The sequence below is a fragment of the Anguilla rostrata genome, chromosome 1 (assembly GCF_018555375.3).
Source record: "Anguilla rostrata isolate EN2019 chromosome 1, ASM1855537v3, whole genome shotgun sequence".
Lineage (NCBI taxonomy): Eukaryota > Metazoa > Chordata > Actinopteri > Anguilliformes > Anguillidae > Anguilla > Anguilla rostrata.
Window position 1 is genome coordinate 4923330 of NC_057933.1, and position 23100 is coordinate 4946429.

At 43.3% G+C, this 23100-nt stretch overlaps 1 protein-coding gene across 2 annotated transcripts in view; it reads left to right on the forward strand.

Annotated features, from left to right (window-relative positions):
• Nucleotides 1-5105: 5105 nt before the first annotated feature.
• Nucleotides 5106-23100, forward strand: part of syt14a (synaptotagmin XIVa) — a 74349-nt gene continuing 56354 nt past the window's right edge. For both annotated transcript variants that reach the window (XM_064301474.1, XM_064301552.1), the window contains exon 1: nt 5106-5155. In XM_064301474.1, the coding sequence (XP_064157544.1) occupies nt 5143-5155 (13 nt within the window). In that variant the 5' untranslated portion in view covers nt 5106-5142. The remainder of the gene's footprint in view (nt 5156-23100) is intronic.

A 23100-nucleotide genomic window follows, 5' to 3' on the forward strand; every position in this document is an offset into this window, starting at 1 on the left:
CACATGTTTGTGATCGAACACATTAAAGGGCTAAATGCTCTCTTTGTGACTGAAAGCAATAGAGTTATCATTTCGAAACAAAAAAAAAATATTCCATAAAACCTGTTCTTCGAAGGGTTAAGGTATGAGATCACAAATACGTGATCAGAACGTTCTCAAATGAATATTCTAATGCTGATGTAACAATAGAAAAACGAGAGGACATGGTGATCTCTCGCTTCTATAGCCCTCCTGCAGGTTTCTAGCTACCCGCCATCTGTCTGCCAGATAAATATACCCTAAAATGGATAGAACTGCCACTTTCCTGGCCCAAGAAGTGAGCTGACATTTGGATGAAGGAACCATAACATTTGCTTTTGGGCACATGCATGTGTGCCAGCGAATGCGTGTATGTGATGTGCATATGTGAAGTGTTCACATGTGCATTTGTGTGCATGAGAGTGTGTGCATGCATGCGTGTGTGTGTGCGTGCACACGTGTGAGGGTGTGTGTGTGTGTGTGTGTGTGTGGGTGTGTGTGTGTGAGAGAGACAAAGTAAGTCTGAAATGAAGGGGGGAGTCCCTACACATCAGTGGTTACCAGACGGCACACACAGTGCTGCTTTCCTGCATTATCATAAGACCCGCCTCCTGACCAATTTCTTGCCAAACTCTTGCCAAGGCCGTTGCGTTGGACAGCTTCCCTGGACCGGTATTCTCCGTCTCTCGCCAGATCACAAGATTTACATTTCACATCTTCTCCTAGTGTACAAGAGGTTAAGAGGGGGTCACAGATAAAGGCGCAGCTCAGTCCAGAGATGTACAGGCAGGCTAATTGGAGGCTCAAAATTGCCCGCTCGTAGGTATGAGTGCGTGGAATCAATGATGAGTGAATGGTGTGTGTGCCCTGCGATAGATTGGTGGCCTGTCCAAGGTGTATTCCTGCCTCTCACCCAATCCACGCTGGGATAGGCCCCAGCACCCCATGTGACCCTGACCAGGATAAGCGCCTATAGGTGGATGGAATAGATGGAATCTGCAACCAACTTCTGACTCAGGTGAAGTAAGTTCATTGTGTAATCAGCTGCTTTAATTAATCAATTAAGTGCTGATTAACAAGCAGAACCCTGCAGCCCACCAGGACCAAGGTTTCAGACCCCTGTTACAGATACATGTATATATATATATATAATATATAGAATTTTTTTACTTTGTAATAAGACACATTTTAATATACTTCTGTTTATCCTTGTCTACAGGGTGCGATGAGGCTGTCCTGATAGGTGCCTGAAGGGCTTCAGTGGCCTTTGTTCTGGCTGGACGGCTTTGCCTGTTCTCTTTATTCATTAACAGGTGTCTGCCCCGCATCCTGCTCAGGCCCCGATAATTAAAACAGGCCCTGTGCTGTCCTGGCTTCCAGGCTCTAATGGAAACTCCAGGCATTTTCATGACAACTGCGATTGCTTTGATGAGCTGGGCGGAAAGCCTCCCTATACACTCAGGATAAAAATAACACGCTCTGGCACGCACACACACACACACACACACACACACACATATGCGTGTACACACACATACATATGCGTGCGCACACACACACACGCACACACACACACAAAAGGACGAGGGAGACAAATTGAGTTTGTACCACAGGCAACTAATTGCCCTCCCATTAAGGGCAGAAGAGTCAAAAATCCAAGCATCTGCTGAGAAAGAAAGAGAGACAGAGAGAGTATGTGTGTGTGTGTGCATGAGAGAGAAAGAGAGAAAAAAGAGAGACAGAGAGAGAGAGAGATAGACAGAGAGAGTGTGTGTGTAAAAGAAAGAAAGACCAAGAGAGCGTGTGAGAGAGAGGGAGCAGACAGAAAGAAAGAGAGAGAGGGATGCAGCTGACGGAAGACTGAACAGCTGCCCGCTTCTGAAAGGTCATTTCTATAACTCACGGGGAAGACAGGAACACACACTCAATTCTCATCCGTCTCAATCCTCAGTAAAACGGGAATGTACCTGAGTCTGCTCTGGGAAGCTTCGGAAAATCAGCAACTATCTGAGATTGAATAACCAATCAGAATGTACAAAAGATATTTTGGATACTTATTTATTGTTTATTTTTTACCGTCACACGTTTTCAATTTTAATATGCTGAGTATTCAGGAATTTCAAATGAATGGCTCGAAAATGGCTTTCAGAAGTTCAAAGACAAAGCTTAAATTCAGTAGGGGGCTCATTTGTAGATGCATAATTGACAGCTGATTGCACATTTTCTTTTCTGTCCTTTTCCACCCATTCTAAATTTGTTAGAAAATGAACACCACCTGTCTACCTTAGCTTTTCTCCGTGTCAGCATTTTCCCTGCTCTTCGAAACTTCACAACTCAAAGGATTTTTTTAGCTGCAAAGTGAAAAACACAGACATGGTAAGCGAATAGGAAAGCAATTCAAAATGATTTATTATTTTATTCCTTTGAAACTGTTTTAAAACTTTTCTTATTTTAACTTTTGACAACATCCAATACTAAATTGGCCATCAGGTCAGAGGGAACACAGCTCAACTGCTAAAAGAAACGTGATCGCAGTCTAAACATATGGAATTGGACAACACATCGTCAGTGGAATTAGTGCAACATACATCCAATGCACAGACATTGGAACTATTCAGCTGCGCCAGATCCAATGGGTCATACAGCCCTCCATGCCCAGAGTTGGGGAGACCTGGTGTAGACATTACTTTACTTTACCTTTTTTCTCACATGTTTAAAACTAGGAACAAGCTGAGAGCAAGGCCTCCTTTCCGGTACTGGCAGATCTATACCTGGAATCACAGAGGAATGGGTTTTGATTTAATTGGAATGCTGGCTGGACAATGAGTACTGGGTGAGGGGAGAAATCCACAGACCCACCGCATGCCCCATTCCACAGAAATGATCCAGGTCTGGGCCTCTACTTCACAATCTTGTCCAAAGACAGAGCTTCTGCATTTCTCTATTGGATTGCGTTGTAAATATATATGCTTGTTGAATAACGTATAGGCCTTGAGTCGTTTTGTCATTGTTCTGAAGTCTACCTTTGGGCCAACGATCGGGGTAACGGCAGATTTTCTTTCTAAACTCACCTGTTTGCGCTCTCTCTCTCTCTCTTTCTCTCCATCTCTGTCTCTCACGTACACACACATACACGCACGCATACACGCGCACACAAGCTGCTGCAGTTTCTGATCCAATAATCAGCCGTTTCACGTCCACCGACTTGTGCCTGACAACATGGAATAAATCGTTTTTTTGCGGTCAATTAAGCGCCATCGTGCAAACAAATCAAGAAGCGCACCGAGAATAACTGCATGGTTTGTGATGAGTCATAGTTCATTAAGGTCTATTGCACCTGATGGGCGCGAGACGCAGACACGTCGGTGGCCCTGGGCGCGCTCCTGGTATTAGCGCGTGTCCGCGGGAAGTGCGATGGGGAAGGTATCCATGGTGACACCGAAGGAGTGCGGATAATAAAAAGAGGTATAGCAAGTCTGTGTAGAAGAAGATTTGGCATCCAATGAAAGAATTGTGATACAGCTTCAAAAATAACCTGGGTCATCCAGGTAATGCAGGCTCATATCATATTGCATTGTATTGTCTTGCATTCCAGTTCAACTAAGAGTACTCATATCGTCCAATTATGCAATTAATTCAAGTTTGATATCGTCAATCTGGGATGCAAATAAATAAATAAAATGAAATATAAAATAAAATAAAGAAATCCAAATCCACGGAGATCCTAGGCAAAATATGAGAAAGTGGGTCATAAAAATAAATAATGAATGTTATACTGTACTTCTCTTCACTTGAATGCTGTTTGTATGGCTCCCTTTCATGAACAAGCAATGCCACTACAATACTGTATTGCTTCTCTATCCTTATATTGGTATACTTTGAGGCAGTGTCCATGAAGTACCCATAGTACTGCCTTGAACGGAGGCTGGACCATGTGACCTGCTGGGCTATCACTGTATGTAGCTTTCTGCACCAGAAGAAACAATGGGTCTCATTCACAGTTTTTTTTTAAAAAAAGAATGATTTTTTACTTTTGTTCTTAAAAATGTTCCCACGAAAAAACAGTATGGCATTCATGGCACATGGTGCAGACCTTTGTTTTTGTCCATATCCCAGGTGTATGAGACGGTGAATGCTGACTGTTTGTAAATTTTATGCGTAACCCTGTTCATGTGATTAGGATAAGGAAACAGCCATGGACAAAGACAGATAAGAAAGAAAAAAAAGGATGCCGAAATGTTCTTTGAAATGTTCTTACACACGGTTTATGATCAAGTGTGATCGTACGCCTGTTTCGTGAATGAGGACCAATGTTTAATTCCCTCTGTCAGAATGCTCTCGCTGTAGAGGAACGCAGGCTAACACATTACAGGGGTTAAAAAGGATTTTATCAGCAGGTTAATATTTTGGTCCAAGGAAGCAAGAACTCGTAGATCATTCCAGAATGCGGGCAGGCAACCAAGCTGATTCAGAATTTATGATGTTTTTCTGTTATTTTTCCATTTTGACCCAAATTTCTGTTTCTCTTTTAGTCCGTTTCGTTTAGTTTCATTTAGCGGGTATATGGTTTAAAAACAGATTACTGGTCCTAAACCTTTGCTTTAAATGTTTTTTTGTGTTAAATGAACACATGCACTGATGTATATGGGAATATATGAGTTAGGTTGAAAAAAATCCGTGAACAAATTTATCTAATGTAACTGAATGCAAAATAATTCCTCCATATAAAAAAATTATAAATGACATTTTATTGTAGGAATAAGCAACTGGCACATAAAATCGTTCCTTCAAACGTTTGTTTATTTCACAATGCTTTCCTGTAGACTTTAGTCTCTTTTTATTTTTTTATTACCACTTTGGTCATTATAACGGAGTATTCGCTTTGTTTCAGGCAAAATATAAAATAAATTCTCATATGTTCCTTGTATAGACAACCCAGTGATGACAGTGGAGGCTTCTCAGCCATTCCAGAAAAGGTGCTTTGTTTTTCACGGAACTGAAAGGGGCGATTGGGAACGTTTCATAACGGAATTTACCATTTAAAACACCCCCCTCTCGTCAGTGAAACATTCTGTGCCTCCCCGTCTTTACCACACTGCTTGGTTGAATCCAAAGCAGAACATCATGGCGATTGATGGTAAGTAGGCCAATAACGGTCTCCTCTTCTCGTTTATAACTTCTGCTACAAATTTCATAAAGGTGCACTTTGAAATGATAGCTACGGGACGAAAATGTATTCAATGACTGGATTATGGATGTTTTAGACTTTTTATTTTTGTTTTTCAGATAAAAGTTTTGGTCGCTTGTAGTACCTTTTTTCCTGGGTATGAGACGGTGAATGGACTGTAATCCCTGAGCTCGGCTGTTGCAAAGCTTTACGCTTCATGTTATGCGAACAATTTGTTGCGGTTCTGAAAGAACAGCTCCCGAAATCTTGCTAACACCTCGTGTTACGTTTCCTCCAGAAATTCACGAGTTGTGTAAATCGAAGCATGTGTTCATTGATGCAACCTGTGTCCAAGCACAGAGAGAGGCGTTTTTTTAATGAATACTTGCAAATGGAAAATTGGCTTGTTTACTGCTATATATGAAAGAATCAGTCCAATACGTAAGAACTTTTATTGTGAAAAAATTGTCAGAAAAACATGAAAAAGTCCGGAAGAGAGAGCACGCAAAATATTACTGTACACTGCGAACGGGCTGCTAAGCCATTGTATTTCATAATCAGTCCTGTTACACGATATGCTATTGATCGTCATTCTAAAGGTAATTAAAAAGTTTGAATTTGCATGTCTTGCATGTATTGGCAAGAATTAGTCAGATACAATCTTGCAAAGATAACGACGTGTATTTTAGCGCGTTCTTCAGTAATGCACTATGCTTCACTGACGTTTAATTAACTTGGCTTATGGCAGATGCTGGTACACAGAAACCCTTACGGGCATTATAGAAGCCTCAATGTGACTGTCTCTCTGTAAATAATACAATTTATGTTTTGTAAACGCCACTTTGCGGGGCATTTTCGAATTCCAGCTTAATTCCCTTAAATCTATAAACTAATTGTGTAATCATAAATCCTTATGATCCCTGTGCGATTGTTGAGATTTGTTTAGCCAAACACGCGGGCTGTTGAGACTTGATTTGGGAACAGGAGGTAATCACAATTTTTAATTCTTCAAAATTTTTGCCCCCCCGCCCCACGCATTCACCCACGAGGACAGAGATTCGACATAGAATTACGCTTAGAATTAATCTAAAACTTGGATGGCTTTTATAATTATCCAAAAGGTAGTTTGCTGCTCTGTACCCTAGAATGTAACGTCACCATATCATGTGAGCGTCCAAGCGAGTGTCCGAGGTGGTAGAGTTCCGTTCGCTCAGTTGTAAACCGGTCCATCTGGCCGCGCTGTATTTAGTTAATTATATATTTATTTTGTTGGTCTTTTGCTTGTGTATTTAAATGATAAAATGGCTGCTTCTCATTCCTACGATGTTGAGCATCTCAACATACTAAACTGTGTCATAACAATCTATATTATCTATGTGTTACAGACTTAGAGGGTGAGGGATACATTGATGTAATAACTGTGTGTGTGTGTGTGTGTGCGCGTGTTTGTGCATGTGGGTGTGTGTGAGAGCTTGTGTGTGTGTGTGCTTATGTGTGTGTGTGTTTGTGTGTGTGCGTGTGTGCATGCGTGTGTGTGTTTGTGTGTATGTGTATGTGCGTTTAAAGTGCATCATTGCAGTCTCCTCCATATTGCTTTTATATGAAAAGATTTTGCTGGGCTGTATAAAATATTGATACCTCTGGTTGCTATTTTCTTTTTTGCTTTTTTGGTCTTGCTTCAAGAATTTTGTGTCACGCAAGAATAAAACATTGTGTCCGGGAAAGATGAGATGCTGAAAGCAAGAGACAGAAATGTGCTGTTCATTAATTAACAGAACTATTGAATATATTGCCATTTTGGGCAACCTTAATGTTCTGATAAATGTTTCATGATTACTGTGTTTTGCCAAATTGTTAGAATTTTGTTATGAAACAGGGTTCCAATGAAAGTGATTGTTTTGAAAGCTGGGACTTTTGAAAGATGTTTCTTCTGTCTTTTTGTGCTGGTCATTTGATTAGATACTGTCATAAAATTTGGCTTTTGGGATAAATGACAACAATAGGCATGAAAAATACAATTAAAGTAAGCTTTTATTCTTTGATCGCACATATGATAATGTCCTCGCTACACTACACATGTTTGCTAGTTCCCTTTTTTTTAATGTGGCAATGTTATAAATGGAAAAAATATGCATAGAGTACATGTCCTACAGCTATATTCAAAACTGTGTTCAGCCTGGACTCTATGCTGTTTGTGTCGGTGAGTGCTGTGGCATTGTAAAAATCCACACTGTGGAGACTGTTGTAGATGATTGAAACAGTGTGGCGTGTTGCCAAGAGTAGCCACTTGCCAGGTGTTGACATAATAAAAATATACACAGAGCGAAAACTGGCCCCTTGGCCATTTTATTCCTCTTTCTGGGTCAAAAAAAGAACAGGAAATAAACAAGAAATGACTGTAAAATTACCCCCAATTTAGGGGGAGATGACAGAAATGTGCAGGTTATTAAAATTAACAAACACACAGCAAGTTTGGGTTAGTCTCTCTCTACAAAGGAACTTATAAAGGACGTGGTGTAGGCCACTCATGGCTGATTACACATCAGCCCTACATGTGTGGGCTCTGTGGGTGAGATGGCTGCTGTCCGTGGTCCTGGAGCTCCCCACAGGCGTTTGAGTGACAGCAGGGCAGTCTCCATTCTCTGATATGGCTTCATGTTCTTACCTGAAACCTGGGAGACCTTCGGACACCTGCAGAACCATCCCCACCCCCCCAGTGCTACAAGCAGAAACATTCATGAGCCCATATGGCAACTAGAGGTGTTATCTATTCACGCAAGTGTGTCTTCTTCACACGTTTCCCAGGGAGTCTGTGAAATTATGGCGTCTGTCTGGAAAGCATTGTCTTTAGTTGGTGCCCTCCATCTCCTGTTCATTTCTGAATAAAATGTCGCCAGTACTTAAAAAAAAATTTTTTTTTCTGGTTTCAAAGAATTTCTGGCTAGTGGCATTCGGCATACGTGACCCTTTTAAGGAATGAGAGAAAATTTGACCAGAAAAGATCAGCCTTGGAGCAAAACTGGCACTTTGAGAGCTTGGAGCTCAGACGCATTAGAGTGGGTTGAGTAGAAGGTTTGGGCGTATTTACGAGGCGATAAAACTTGAAATGCTAGTGCATGAACAAATGCATGAAATGGATGGTAGAGCTTCCTTCTATTACACAAACACGTGACTCACTCACTCATTCACTCACTCACTCACTCACTCACTCACTCACTCACTCATGGTGCTGCTGGGTTCATTTTTACCTGATAATCAATTGAATTGATTGATAGACTTGTGTCTCTGATTGGCCAAAAGTTTCCACTTATCTGGTGAGAGAGACAGACAGAGAGAGAGAGATTGAATAGAGGAGGAAGAGATGATGAATATAGGAGAGAGACAGAGACTGAGAGAGAGAGAGAGATAGACAGACAGAGAGACAGAGAGAGAGATAGAACAGGCGATAGAGAAATAGGTGGGATGTAGAGCCATACAGCAGCTCCAGCATACTGATTTTCTTTAAACAAATTAACTGCCCATCTCCAGAAAGTACTATAGGGGCACGAGAGTTTGCTGTGGAAGCATATTATCGCACAAAGTGCTGATGAGTTTTTTTGGTTTTTACTTTGACACTGCTCTCCTTGGTAATTGCCTCCTTCGGCAATGCGAATGCCTGTCACGTTTGTTTGAACCTGAAGTGAAAATTAGATTTTTCTAATGAGGAATTTCTGTTCTTTTTTGTTGTTGTTGTTGTTGTTGTTGTTGTTATTTTGTTTTTCTTTTCCGTCTCTAATTAGCAGGTTTCAGTTTGTGTCCCTACCTCCATCCCCACGTACAGACAGGTCGTCCGAGGTTCTAACATTCTGGGCTCACATCTGTATACCATTGCTCAGGGGTTTTCAGGCTTTTAAGTTTAAGTTTGATTTTAAGTTATGCTTTCTTGACCTCGCGGGCTAATGTATCCTCTGCATTTGACCCATCCTAGCTACTTAGGAGCAGTGGGCAGCCACAGTGCAGCGCCCGGGGACCAACTCCAGTTCTGAGGCCAGTGCCTTTGGCCAAAGGCCTGACACACTTGTCTTTTCTGATCCAGGGAACGCCCACCCAGGCTCAAAAGCATCCAGGGGACCATTAAAAATTGGTTTTATTTTTTGAAATATTTTCCCGAATCTGTATCTACTCATTCGCATATCAGGTCTGGTCCAGGGTCCCCGTACAATATCTTTGAGTGCCCACAGGGGTTCGTGGACCCCCAATTGAAAACCCAGGCTGAAGCTGACAAAAATCCGCAAATGACAGGGGGCTGGTGGGAGAGTGATCTGGCAACCACGGTGAATGTCTCTCAGGGGTCGTAAATATTTTATACACTGCTGGCACGACGCCAAGGTACTCAATTTCGGCAATGATTCTATTGGACGCATATTAAAATATAATAAAACACTTCTGGTACAAGCAAAAACAAACCAAAAAAAAAAGCTAAACAAACAAGAAAAAAACTGTGCACTTGTATGCACTATGAGTTTGAAGACCCTGATCTGTAAATACTGAAGCTTGTAAAAAGTTAATAGATTTGGAGAACATAACAAGCATGAGCACATAAATTAACATTTTTTTTTTCACTTTAATGCACAGTTTGTTTTTGTCTTTGTGGGAGTTGGCTAGTTGCCTTCAGGTGCACTGAAACAGATGAAGCAGTTGTGGGCATTTCATGGGGGTGGCGGGGGGTTGTGTGTGAGTGTGTAGAAATGCAATAAAAGCCTTCAAATTGCTCTTTATGAACGCTGCAATCTAACAGTGCTAACAATGGCAGTGATGAGTTTATCCTTTTAGCACTCTCTCTCTCTCTTACCCACTCTCTCCATCCGTAGCCTACTGATCTCTCTCTAATTTTTGGAATCGCGTATTGTGGTCACGTCCCCCCCACCGTGCATTTGCGAAGGAGACAATGGCTTTGTGTGTGGGTCATTATACCACTCTACTCCGAGTGGCAGGCACGTCACACCTGTGCTATCGATTCCTGGGATCAATCATGGTTTCTGTCAGGTGGACTCATCCGAGAGGAACAGATGCATCAATTTATTCCCCCCACTTTCATCCTTCATCAGCACATTCTCTCTCTCTCTCTCTCTCTCTTTCTCTCTCTCTCTCTCTCTCTCTCTCTTTCTCTCTCTCTCTCTCTCTCTCTCTTCAGAGGATTGTGGGAGTCAGAACTTCCCTCGGTTCTCCACGCACAGCAACCAGGACACGCGCAGTCCGCCCAATCACAATGCACTCATGTGTTCATGTTGTAGGCAGACAAGTTTGGAGCCTCCACAGGTTCTGCTGGTTGTTATTCAGCACTTAATCAGTCAGTTGAAACAGCTGATTGCACAGACTGTGCAAACCAGCAGACTTATGGACCGTGCTCTCCAGGACCAGGGTCAAGCAGCCATGCTATAGAGCTTATAATAACCGATACATTTAGGCTTTGATTCAACCAACATTTTCCATAAACTTTGATTTACCAATCAATGCTTTTTTTGCACAGTTTACTGAGATTATATTGGTGGTCCTTAACTCTCCAAGCTGTGTTTGTTTAGAAAGACTCAATACTTTCATATAATTGTAAGTATGAGTATAAGATGTGAGCAAATGTGAGCAAAAACTTATACTTTTTTCTTGCAAACACTGAATAATGTAACTCAGACATGTGACATGGAGAAGTCTGTTTCCTTGAGTTGTGTCATGTTTGGCTGTGATGTCACAGCAGTCAGTGGAAGCTTGTGTGACCGTGCGGTTCTGATTACCTGCCAGCCTGTGCTGATTCCTAAACTGCGTCTGTTTCCTGGAGCTCTGTCATGTTTGACTGTGACGTCACAGCAGTCAGTGGAAGCATGCATGACTGTGCTGTTCTGATTGCATGCCAGCCTGTGCTGATTCATGCTTGTGTGCTCCTGTATGGCGATGCAGTGGGCACTGCTTGCTGAGGCAATTGCTCATGTGTTTGTGTGTGTGTGGGTGTGTATGTGTGAGTTTATGGCCCTGTATTTGTGTGTGTGTGTTTGTGTGTGTGTGTGTCTTTATGCCCCTGTGTCTGTGTGTGTGTGTGTGTGTGTGTGTGTGTGTGTGTTCATGAGTAGGTGTGTGTGTGTGCATTTATTCCCCTGTGTCTGTGTGTATTTCTTGGTAACTGAAGTAGTGTGAGCTCCCCACAGCTATGTGTGTCTAGGTTCTGCTCCTCTGAGGGCAGTAGACTGGGGGGTATGAGCTGGGAGTGGGGGGGGTTGTAAGGAGAGGAGAAGGAGAACTAAGTCATTACTCCACTGCATGTACAGCGCAAAGCATACTACTGCTCCAGAGCTGCCACACCCACACCCACAACCACACCCACTCCCACACCCTTACTTAAAACCACAGCCACACCCACAACCACAACCATACCCAGACCCAGAACCACAGCCACACCCACACCCAGACCCAAAACCACAGCTACACCCACAACCACAAACAAAACCTCAGCTACACCCACAACCACAACCACACTCACACCTAAGACCACAACCACACCCAAAACCTCAGGCACGCCCACGTCCTCTCCACACCCCCCTGGCCATGGCTGTGGGTCAGCAGCCTTAAGCCTGCTTTTACAGCTATATATATACACACACACAACCGTGCACTCACCCTGCACCTGTTGCCATAGAATCACTCCCAGCATAAAGCTCTTTACCGTTGCATTGTGAAGGGGCTCGGCAAACTCGCTGTAATTGGCTCTCCGGTGGGGAAAGTCACAACATCGAGTGGGTGGAGGAAAAAAAAAATTGGTGGAACCGTTGATTTCGTTGAACGTGGCTTGGAGACATTTTGTTGAACATGTGTATCCTTTGCAGTAGGTCCAAACACTTTTTTCCCTTTTATTTTTTCTTTTTCGGTTGCGTTTTTTTTTTCTGTTGTAGAAAAAACTGTATGGCTGGTTGACTTCTCAGGCATGTCATCATCGTTTGAGGACGCTTTGTATCATCTTACCTGTTCATCTCATGCTGTAGAGTCTCTCACACCTTCGGTCAGTCGGAAGAATACACACTAACTACGCTCCACGCTCAACGTGTTTTGTTTTGAAAAGACACGGCTGAAAGTTCAAACGTCTCGGCCTGCTTCCTGTGTCCGTGATATGCTGTTTTTGTGCACTGTTTGAAAAGAGCTGTCCTTCAGCTTGCCCATCAGTTGCTCTCATTCAAGGGTAGTTTGTGTGGGTTCACCAGTAAGGGTAGAGTTGGTTTCCATGGTGCTCCCTGTTGTCGAGGTGAGTAATAACTGAAGTAATAAGGACTACTTGTCGTTCTACAACAGCAATCTTGAACATTGCTTGTATATGCCACTTATTTTTCCCCTTTGACCTCCATGTCACTACAACACAGTCATATTACGTGACAGCACACCTGTCGCCTATAGTAGTACATTTTTTTTATGTTGCCGTGCAATCAAAAAAAAAAACCCAGTTTTTCTTTGGCAATGTGCAGTGTCACAAAAACAACATAGTTCATGAGTTGATCCTGCCGAAATGGCTCAAGCCGGACTTGAACCCGGAGCCCCCTGGAGTCCTCCAGGTTGTTTGTTGGAGGACAGGAGCCAGCTGTTGCCTTCCTGGATAATTGGTGTCCTTGCCGCAGTGTCACCAGTTGGGGCGAACAGAGTCTTAGTGTCCCGTCATATCCACTGTCGGCGCCTGAACTCGGGGGGAAACCAAACTCACTTGTGTTCTTCAGCCAAAAGGGAATGTTTGGGCTTTATCTGGAAATATCTGGCAACCAAATGCCATTTTTAAAAAAAAATCCAGTCTCTCCCTTTTTCCCCTCTCAACTTGCCAGCATGGTATTACTTGGTCACAAGTTGTCCAGCGAGTAACGTTTTGGGAGGATGTTGGGCTTAACGCCAAAAAGAAAAGAGATATTGTTTTTGCAGTGTTTGTTTTTCAATTTTTGAGACAAGACAGCACAAGCGTTCTTTACTTGTTTTTTTGTTTTTTTGTCTTTGCAGAAAGGTTAAACATGCTCTTCCATTTACGCAGGCAAGGAAGGTTTTGAGATGGAGTTGTGCGTTTTGTTAGAAATAAACCCTTTTAGGTATGAGGTCACAAATATGTGATTTGGAAGTTCCTAACTGATGTATCACTTGTACTGGTGATTGAAAGCTGTGGAGTTCTGGAACACCGACTTTCATTCCAAAAAACATACTCTTCAAAGGGTTAAAGGAAATTTGCTTGCAATAAATGGCCTACAGTACTGGAGGTGGTTTGCTCACCACACAATCGCATGGGCCTGTATTTTTCCTAATTTTGACTTACAGGTGAACACAAGCGTTACACTTGTTCTTCACAAACTCAGCCTGCTGATGTTAGTTTCAGTGAGCGCTGCGGTCACTAAACTGTGTTTGTGGGGAAAGGAATAACTGCTTTTAATTGTTAGTTAGGACTAAGGACAGATGTCGATTGAATTCTGTCCACAGATCCCTTGTGTATGAATGGCAATACATGGCCACTCAACAGTATTTCATCCAGTTAAGGACTTTAAATGGCTGAGAAAAAAAAGTTTTTAATTTTGCGCGTTTTGGCCTTTACTTAAAATGTACTAATGCCTTGATGACATCAATGGAGGCTGACAAACTAACCTTAATTATCTCTGTCAGTAAACATTAATGCAATGGTTTTACAGCCATTCCTCTCGTCAGATTAAGCAAAATGAGATAGAAATTGTCTTGTTTTTTTTTTTTTTTAAATGTACATAAATACACACACAGCTTTATGGCAAATACGTGAACCATTCTTGGCACAGTGTGTGCGGGCTCTCTCATGTTTAATCGGTTGTGCTTGCCGTAGGAAAGGCTCCTTGCAAACGACTGAAGTCTCTAATTATAGTATGATGTATCAGGTTGTTAATGATATGCCTGTGTGTGAGAAGATGGCGTGCTGAGCAGCCGAACGATTTCATTTCAGACAGATTTCTGACAGCGTCTCCTCAGTGCTCAAACGACTCTAACAGACGTAGAGGAGCACGGTAGCTGGTAGAATTAGCTAGATGTTCCGGATCATCATGTTCTGCGGCCATTTTGAGAGAAGGTGCGGTCATCTGTTTTTCATTGCGCCCCTTCGCACCCTGGGAAGCCAGAAGGAGTCCAGATGTCAGGGTCTCACATAAATCAGCGAAGATCTGTGTAGATTTGTAATGCCTTGCATCATCAGGAGAAATGGTTTGAGAAATGGCTTCCTTTATGTTTGGCTTTGAGGGGAGGGGTCCTGTATCATTGTCTTTGAGGGGAGGGGTCCTGTATCATTGTCTTTGAGGGGAGGGGTCCTGTATGGTTGCCTTTGGTGGGGGGTGGTGCGATGTTTCTGTAAGAATGTGTCATTTGGTTTCCAGTTCTATCCCTCTGTCTCTCGTTCCATTGCTGTCCATCTCTCAGTGAAATTTGTCAGCAAGCTTGTCAATAACAGATGTTATGAGAATAACTCAATAGCCAATTAATGCTCCTCAAACAGACTTGAAATAGAAAATCATAATTTTTAAAAATAGTTTCTATATAAGTGTTTTTTCTGCTCCATACGAAAAGAAAGTTGTTCAGGTTTATGACCCCAGCACTCCGCTTTGTTGGGAAAATGCATCACACAGGTTTTTTGTTTTTTTTTCTTGCAGATTATCCATTGTTACTTTCAAAGAGCTTCAATTGTTATGTACTTGAAATTGAAAACCATGCTCGAAGTTGAAATTGTGCATGTGCATGGAGGTGTGCTGTGGTTGGAGTGGGGGGGTAGGGGGATGGAGGCTACACCTATCATCTTCTGAGTGTTTGTATCGTGGCTCCTGCTGGCCTGTATAAGCAGATGGGGGGGGGGGGCAGGAGGGGGCAGGGGGTGTGTCTGTCCCTTGCCCCTTGTTGGCCTATGTAAGCAGATTAAATGTGATGTCCCGTACCTGAAGGACCCCGCAGTGAGACTGGTGATGGAAGTATAGGGTGTGCCTGTGGTGTGCCTGAATAAAATGTATGGGAGGCATTTTTGACATTTTTACATAAAATGTATGTCAGTCCACAGACTGTGACGATGATTAGTGAGGAGAGTGTTTCTATAAGCAAACTGTCAGATCCGTTGAGATACTCACGAATAAGGAGGGATGTGTGTTCATAGCTTTGAAGAAGTTCAAAATGGGATTTGCTTAAAGTGCTATTTTTCATGATTATGAAAAAGCCCATTATGTGGATGGTTGTTTTATAAATCGGTTTTGGCTGTAAAAGCTTTAAAAAAATATAAATAAATAAAATAATCTGTAGGGCGAAAGGGACTGCTCTCTAAAATGAATTATCGGTGTTCTGTCTTCCAGTTGTTGTGTTACACAATAATTTGTTTTAATGTCTGGATTTGAAACATCGATTCAACGATCCCAGGATAAATGTTTTTGCTAAATGTACAGCGCACTGCATAGATCTGTGTGTGTGCGTGCGTGAGTGTGCATGTGTGTGTTGCCTCTCACCAAGAGAATAAACCTAGACATTAATTATGATAAATTAATAAATGAAAATCTTTATGATCCATGCAAAATAACTGTCCCTCTGTGTCTATACCAACAGTATTTCAGCAGCAGATGGGATCTCAGTCACACACACGTTTTTGTCTAAGAAACATGACCAGGCTGACCACAGAAATCCGATGATGTGCATCAGTAAAGGAGTCTTGTTTACAGTATGCTAGGTTGTAGAATGCATTTATGCTTGTCACTTCATCTTCTCTCTGCTTGAACGTGGCAAGCAAGAGCGAAACAGATGCTTGTTCAGAACCACCGATGCGTTTTAATAACATATGTCTGTTAGCCCGTGAGATCAACGAGAGAAAAAAACCTCTGAAATTCTTTTATTTTATTTTTTTTTCTTCTGAGGAATCAGAAAAGTAATTAGGCCTATGCTTTGGTATGTTGTATTGATGGGAGTGTGAATGTGTTTGTGCTTCATGAATTAATGAGTTTTAATGGGGAAATGAAGCACAGAGATGCTGATGTCACATATCGACTGACTCTAATAATAGAGTGTTCATTGGGTCTAATGATAGAGTGTTGATTGACTCTAATAATAGAGTGTTGATTGGCTCTAATAATAGAGTTTTTATTGGCTCTAAGAATAGAGAGTTGATTGGCTCTAATAATAGAGTGTTGATTGACTCTAATAATAGAGTGTTGATTGACTCTAATAATAGAGTGTTGATTGGCTCTAATAATAGAGTGTTGATTGGCTCTAATAATGGAGTGTTGATTGGCTCTGGCTCTAATAATAGAGTGTTGATTGGTTCTAATAATAGCGGGTTGATTGGTTTTAATAATAGCAGGTTGATTGGTTCTAATAATAGTGTTTGTGTGTCAATAATAGTGCCGATTAGCTCTAATAATAGCGGGTTGATTGGTTCTAATAATAGCGGGTTGATTGGTTCTAATAATAGTGTTTGTGTGTCAATAATAGAGTGCCGATTAGCTCTAATAATAGAATGTTTATTGGCTCTAATAATAGAGTGCTGTTTGGTTCTAATAATAGAATGTTGATTGGATATAATGAGAGTGTTGATTGGATCTAATAATAGACTGTTGGCTCTATTACCACGTATGTGAAATGTGGCATGTTGAAGGAATGAGAATTACACATGCACACACATTTCACTTACACATACACACACACACACACACACACACACATGTGTGCATTTGCACACATACTCACGTGCACACACAAGCTACCTTGCTCTTATTACATATTTACTACACTAACATTTACATAACCTACTGTTTTACTCCTGTTACAGAACCAGATATGTCGTGTTGACTCATAAACTCATAAACTCCAAAAACAAACAATGCTCAGCGGTCGATAGAATGGGGTCACTTTTCAATGCATTTTCTTCTTTTCGTGTAATACACAGCCCTCGAACGTGAGCCAAGATGCCCCCCTTTTCACTCACAACAAAATAAACGCGGTAATTACAGGCATTCGCCCGCCCCCATTAGACTTGTGGACGGGACATTAGACGTCAGCGTTAATAGGGTACACAAATCTGTCCCCTCAGAGTAACTGCCTCCTCTTTAGCCCAAACCGCCTTTGCGTGTCGCTTAAAATGACCAATCATTAGCAAACGTACAGGTACGCCCACAAGTATTCACTCGCTAATGACGTTCATTCCCTCTGTTATGATCATTTAGAAAAGATCCACCAGTCAACCTATCAGTTAATCAAAGGTGCTGCATAAATCCATTGGTATTGATTTGTATTAATTCTGTGGGAACATTTTTACCAACTGATTTGCTGGTTTGTATTTATTTTTTGTCACGTTTGAAATGTTCTTTGCAGTATGCAGTGTTCCATCCTTTTACAGAGTAAAATTCTCAGTGATAATTTAACTTTCACAGAGTAGATGTTACTCTAATAGAGCCCATGTGGCCCCTATTGGGCTTTATTGGACTATGTAAACTCTGGTAGAGTTGAATTAAAACAGTATATTTTTCTGTGTATTTTACCCTTTTCAGAACAAGCATTATTTCAGCTCTTTTTTCCGTGTCACTGTGTTGTTGCTTTGCATCATGAGTGTTTTTGCTCTTTGGGAATCCTTCCCCTGTTCCAGCGCTGCTCAGTCCATCGGCAGTTTGTCCATTCTCTTCGTCTCCCTTCCCGACAGGATCTGAATTTGATTAAGGCCCAAGGTTGCCATATGACTTCCTGAGAAACCAGTGCTCATCCTGGCGGTGGCCAGATCCACCACAAAACCCCCCTCTCGAGGGGGAATGGGGGAGCACCCATGTGTTTTGACTGTGACTTGTCTCTCTGCACTCCTCCCTTGTTTCTGTACCTCCTCCATTCAAGGGGAGGAGAGGAGGTGCCCATGCGATTGACTGTGACTCCTCTCTCTACAGTACTCCCTAGTTTCTGCACCTCCTCCATTCAGGAGGAGCAGAGGAGGTGCCTGTGCGATTGACTGCGACTCCTCTCTCTACAGTACTCCCTAGTTTCTGCACCTCCTCCATTCGGGAGGAGCAGAGGAGGTGCCCGTGCGATTGACTGTGACTCCCCTCTCTGCACCTCCTCCATGCAGGAGGAGCAGAGGCAGCACCCGTGCGTTTGAACGCCGCTCCTCTTTCTTGTACTCCGCCCTCGTTTCTGTAGCCGCTTGCTGCGCAAACTTCTTGCTCGACGAGGTTGCTCTCAGACCGGCCCTGTGTCCTCTGAATTATTTACAGGTAGAAAGCAAACAGAACACGCGGTTTTAAAAAAAAAAGCCTGGCTGTTTGCTCGCGTTGGCTCTGCTGTTCTCCTGGTGTGTTCCAGGTCTTTCTGCGGTCAGGGTCGTCATGCAGGCAAACAGGCCCCTGCTTCCCAGGTCATGAGGCTGTGTGCTGAAACGGTTTGGTTGTGTCAACAACAGACGACTGCTTTCCTCCATTTTTATCCCTTTCCTAAGGGGGCGGCATAGCTCAGGAGGTAAGACCGATTGTCTGGCAGTCGGAGGGTTGCCGGTTCAAACCCCACCCTGGGCGTGTCGAAGTGCCCTTGAGCAAGACACCTAACCCCTAACCCCTAACTGCTGTGGCGAATGAGAGGCATCAATTGTAAAGCGCTTTGGATAAAAGCGCTATATAAATGCAGTCCATTTACCATTTTTACTCTGTGTTTCTGTGCCGGAGCCCGAACCTGATTGTTGCTTCTGCAACCAATTCCATCCATTTTCATAGTTTATTTAAAAGGTTCCAGAGGATGGGCGGGTGGGGGGGAGTTACACCCCCCCCCAACCCCACTGGTTGGTCACCTGATGTAAGAGTGACAGTGGAATATATATGCATACGGCACACACCTAAACAGCGCCACTGATTTGATTGCTACCCGTGTCTCTGGCTCGAGTGGTGTTTCCCTAATGTGTTAATGCACCTTTTGCAAGCTGCTTTGGCTAAAAGCATCTGCCAGGCGCCCAAATTGTAAGTTCTAAATTGTGACCTAGATGTTCAGATTAGGGAACACCCACCCATATTGCACGCAGAATATCTTGCTTCATTTTGTTTGGTTATTTTACGCACATTCACTTTTTAGTCCTGTGTCTTTCAGAGTTTGGAGAGCAGAGCACAGATGACTCCATTGAAACGCACATCCTGAAACACACACACACACAGGAAAAAAAGACACAAACGGAGAGTGAAAGAAGGAGGAAGAAATAGAGGCCTTCCTCGTGACTCTGTGACCGGGAGGATGTCAGAGGAGGCCGCCATTTATGTCAGGGCTGGGAAGCGGTGGCTTCATCCCCTAATTGGGTCCGGCTGAGCTCTCGAGCTTCTCGGAGCGCGCTAATGAAACACTAGCCTTCAAAGACCAGGTGAACCCAGAACCCTGTGCTCCTCAAGATTCTATTCTCATCCCTGTGTTCTTTTTTCTTTTTTTTTTTTTTTAACACGGTCGATACACCAGCTGCTTCCTGTCTCTGGTGTATTCATTCCAAAAGGGCACCTCTAATTTCTTTCTTTATTTTTTTTTTCATCTTTTCAAATCAATAGTTTATCACCCCTTTTAGTTTTATGGGATCATAATTGGACCTGGTAATGAATAGCGATTTCCCTCTGCAGAAGAAACACGATACGATGGGTTCGGCTGGACCGAAACGCATCCCGGACGGTCGGACGGCTGTTTGATGCGTAATTTAATTAGCCGGACGAGCACTATTCAACGCTTCTAAACAGCCAAAGATAATGTAACGGCTAAGCTGTAAAAAGTCATGACTAATTAAAAATGCCATTCTTTGTCTCCTATTTTTTGTGAGGTAAATTACCGATGAAAAATGCCATTCTTTGTCGCTTTTTTGTGAGTTAAAATTAATCAGCTAATAAAGCCTTTTTAGCCTTGGCTTTGTATTTGCTATTAGCAAATGGTTCAAGCAGTAGAGCGTGGCGAGCATGAGGATGGAAACTTCACACATCTGTGTCTTTGCTTGTCAAACTTGTCTTTAAATGACACTAAAAGAGAGACCAGCATTTTGTAGCAGAGCAGTGGGATACTGGGAATTGATGTGGGAGCAGAATTATAATGATGCAGAGTAGGGTTCGAATTATGGGGGAGCCAGGGAGAGCTCAGCCCCCCCTAAAAAGGCCTGACCACCCCCTCCCTCCTCCCATCCACAATCACACCCCCCCCCCCCCCCAGTCTACTATCTCATAGGCCCCCCACGAAAGCCAGAGTTTAATTTCAACCCTGATGCTCAGTATTTATTTAATGACCGTTTATTTAGAATTTGTGAACACGGTTCTTTTTAAGGTTTAAAAAAAAAAATCTGTTCAACAGTTGGAAACACATAAAATCCTATGTATGTCCACTGGCTGTGATAGGATCTCAGGTACAGTATTTTTTTAGCTTCAATCTGGCAGAGACGTTAATGGTTAAAGTGTCTGAGGTTTGGCTGGAGTCAGGTTTTTGTTGCCATGGCCCCCTGTGTGACCGTGTTACTTTTACTGTTTCTTCCAAACTTTCCCTGACCTGCCAGCCTGATTTCCTTACTTTACAGAAGGTGGTGGAGATTCCTTAAAAAAAGAACAAAAAACAGAATTGGGACAGGCTGAAAATACAAGCTCCCAGACTCCTGTAGGGACACAGGACCTCAGATTGTCTTCATGTTTCCATACTGTAGATGTCCCAGACTTTTCAGACTGTTTCTGCCCACAGTTTTAGCAGACTGGGGTGCCTGCGACAGTACAGGAGAACAAGCCAGAAACCCCCTTCCTGTCTTCATTTAGCACTGTGATTCATCTGATATTGTATTCTCTCTAATCAGTGTAGGAGGCTTACAAAGCGCAGTTGACCCTTTGAAGAGTGGGCTTTTCTGTGATGTTTTCTCAGAATTCTAAGTGAGTGTTCTAGAACTCATTGCTTCCTGTTGCCAGTAGTGATTGTTACATCAGCATTAGAATGTTCATTTAAAAGCATTCTGATCACATAATCGTGATCTCTCACCGCAAAGGGTTAATGAGAATAAGTGTAGTGCCTAGAGTAATATATCTACGTGTCAGGTTTAAAAAAAAAAAAAAAAACATTGTGTAACAACTAATTGACGCTAGTTGAATCCTTCCACAAACCCTCAGCTGTCATTCTGATTGGCTCAGACATGTCACATGAGGACCCTGGGCCAGGTGAGATGAGTTAACTGTGTAACTGCTTTAACTGCACAGTTAAATACTGAGTAACATTGAAAACCTGGGGTCCATGCGGCTCTTTAGCACCGTGTATATAGAGCCCTGCTGCATACTCTGCACTGCGATAGGCAGCAGTGATGATGACATAGCTGTTTATGTCATATTTTCATCTCCTGTTCTGTATGCATGTGCATATAGAAGACAGTCCTGTAGCCCTTGCTGACAATTTGATAAATGTTTTATATTCTTTATGTCATTATGGACTGGTAGGTATGTTTCCTCACACATAAATAACATGTTTTTAAGTTAGTACATTCCACACTTGTTCATATCCTTCAGTAGATTTATTTTTCTACTCTGAATATAAATCATGCGTAAAGTAGTGAATACATTAAGGAATAACTGTGGAACTGAAGTGGCGTCCTGGGATCTCAGACTGGCATGTTAGACTACTGTTTACAGCTTATTCGTCTGGCAAACTGGCTTTAGTGTCTTAGAAGAAACATAAAAATTAATGAAGAAGGATGGGTACTCTGAGCAGTTGTTCTATGAAGGAGACAGCGTTCCAGGGTGTGGATGAGCTCCACAGTCTCGTACCCACATCCCAGCAGGGAGTTGCAGACTTGTCGGTACTGTAGGACAGGGATGGAGGAATCCAATAACCGTGTTTTAATGCCCCCCCCCACACACACACACACACACACACACTACACCCCCACACCCATGTTGACTGGGCGGCCACCGTCTTCCCCTGACTCATGCATATGAGAGATCGGCATGTGGGCTGTACACACACACACACACACACACACACTAAATTTACCCTGCCCGATATCTGTCATCTGCTCTATAATTTCCTCTCTATTTCAGTGTCTGAGCGTTGGTCCTGTAACGGGGCAGAGTTGCCTGTCAGAGCTCTCTGCGCGTTTTTGGCACTCAAAGCAGGCTGGTGTACACTGGCTTGATTACAGATGCTGTTCGCGATGGTGGCCAAGAAGGCCCGTATTCCATAATTAAACATACAGCTTTTTTATTTATTTTTTTTTTATGACGTGGACCGTGTGTGGAATTGCAGCTGACTCTCGGCGTCCAGACCTGCGCACAGATGAGCTCTCCCGCTCTCTCTCTGAGGTCTCACGGGCCGACAGCCTGGCGTAACGTGTGCATCGTCGTCATTCACATGGTCCCCACGGCGACCTGACGCCATGTCGGGGGCCAGGGGCCGGTGGCTCGACCCCGGCTCCCCTGCGTTACCGCGCTCTGTCGCGGAGTTCCCATCGGCCTCCTCTCCCGCCAGCCGGAGTCAGAGAGTGACAGCCGGCACGGTGCCCTCGCGCTCGACGCCGATGCGCTCAGGTTACAGCGGAGTGTTCGGAAAGCCGAACTTCCACAGAAGGAGTCTGTCAGGCTCCTCAGGGGCCTCACGGGCGAAGGGTCCGTTCCGTCGAACGCATCACCTGTCACCTGGCCGGGTCGTCGTCACGGAGACGGCAGCGGTGTCCCCTTTCGTTTCGGTCCGTCACGCCTGCCTGTCAGGGCCCCGCCTCCTCTCTTCTTACCCAGCCGGGGCACCTCTGTGTTCCCCTCTGATTTTCGGGGATAAGAAGGGGAGGTGACTGACCCCTTCAGCGGACATAATGGAAAAATCCTGTCGGTTCCTCTAAACACCAGGATATCTGTTACTCGCTCCCTCTCGCTCCCTCTCTCTCTCTCTCTCCCCCTCTTCCACTCTCTCTGTCTCTCCCCGTCACTCTCTCTCTCTCT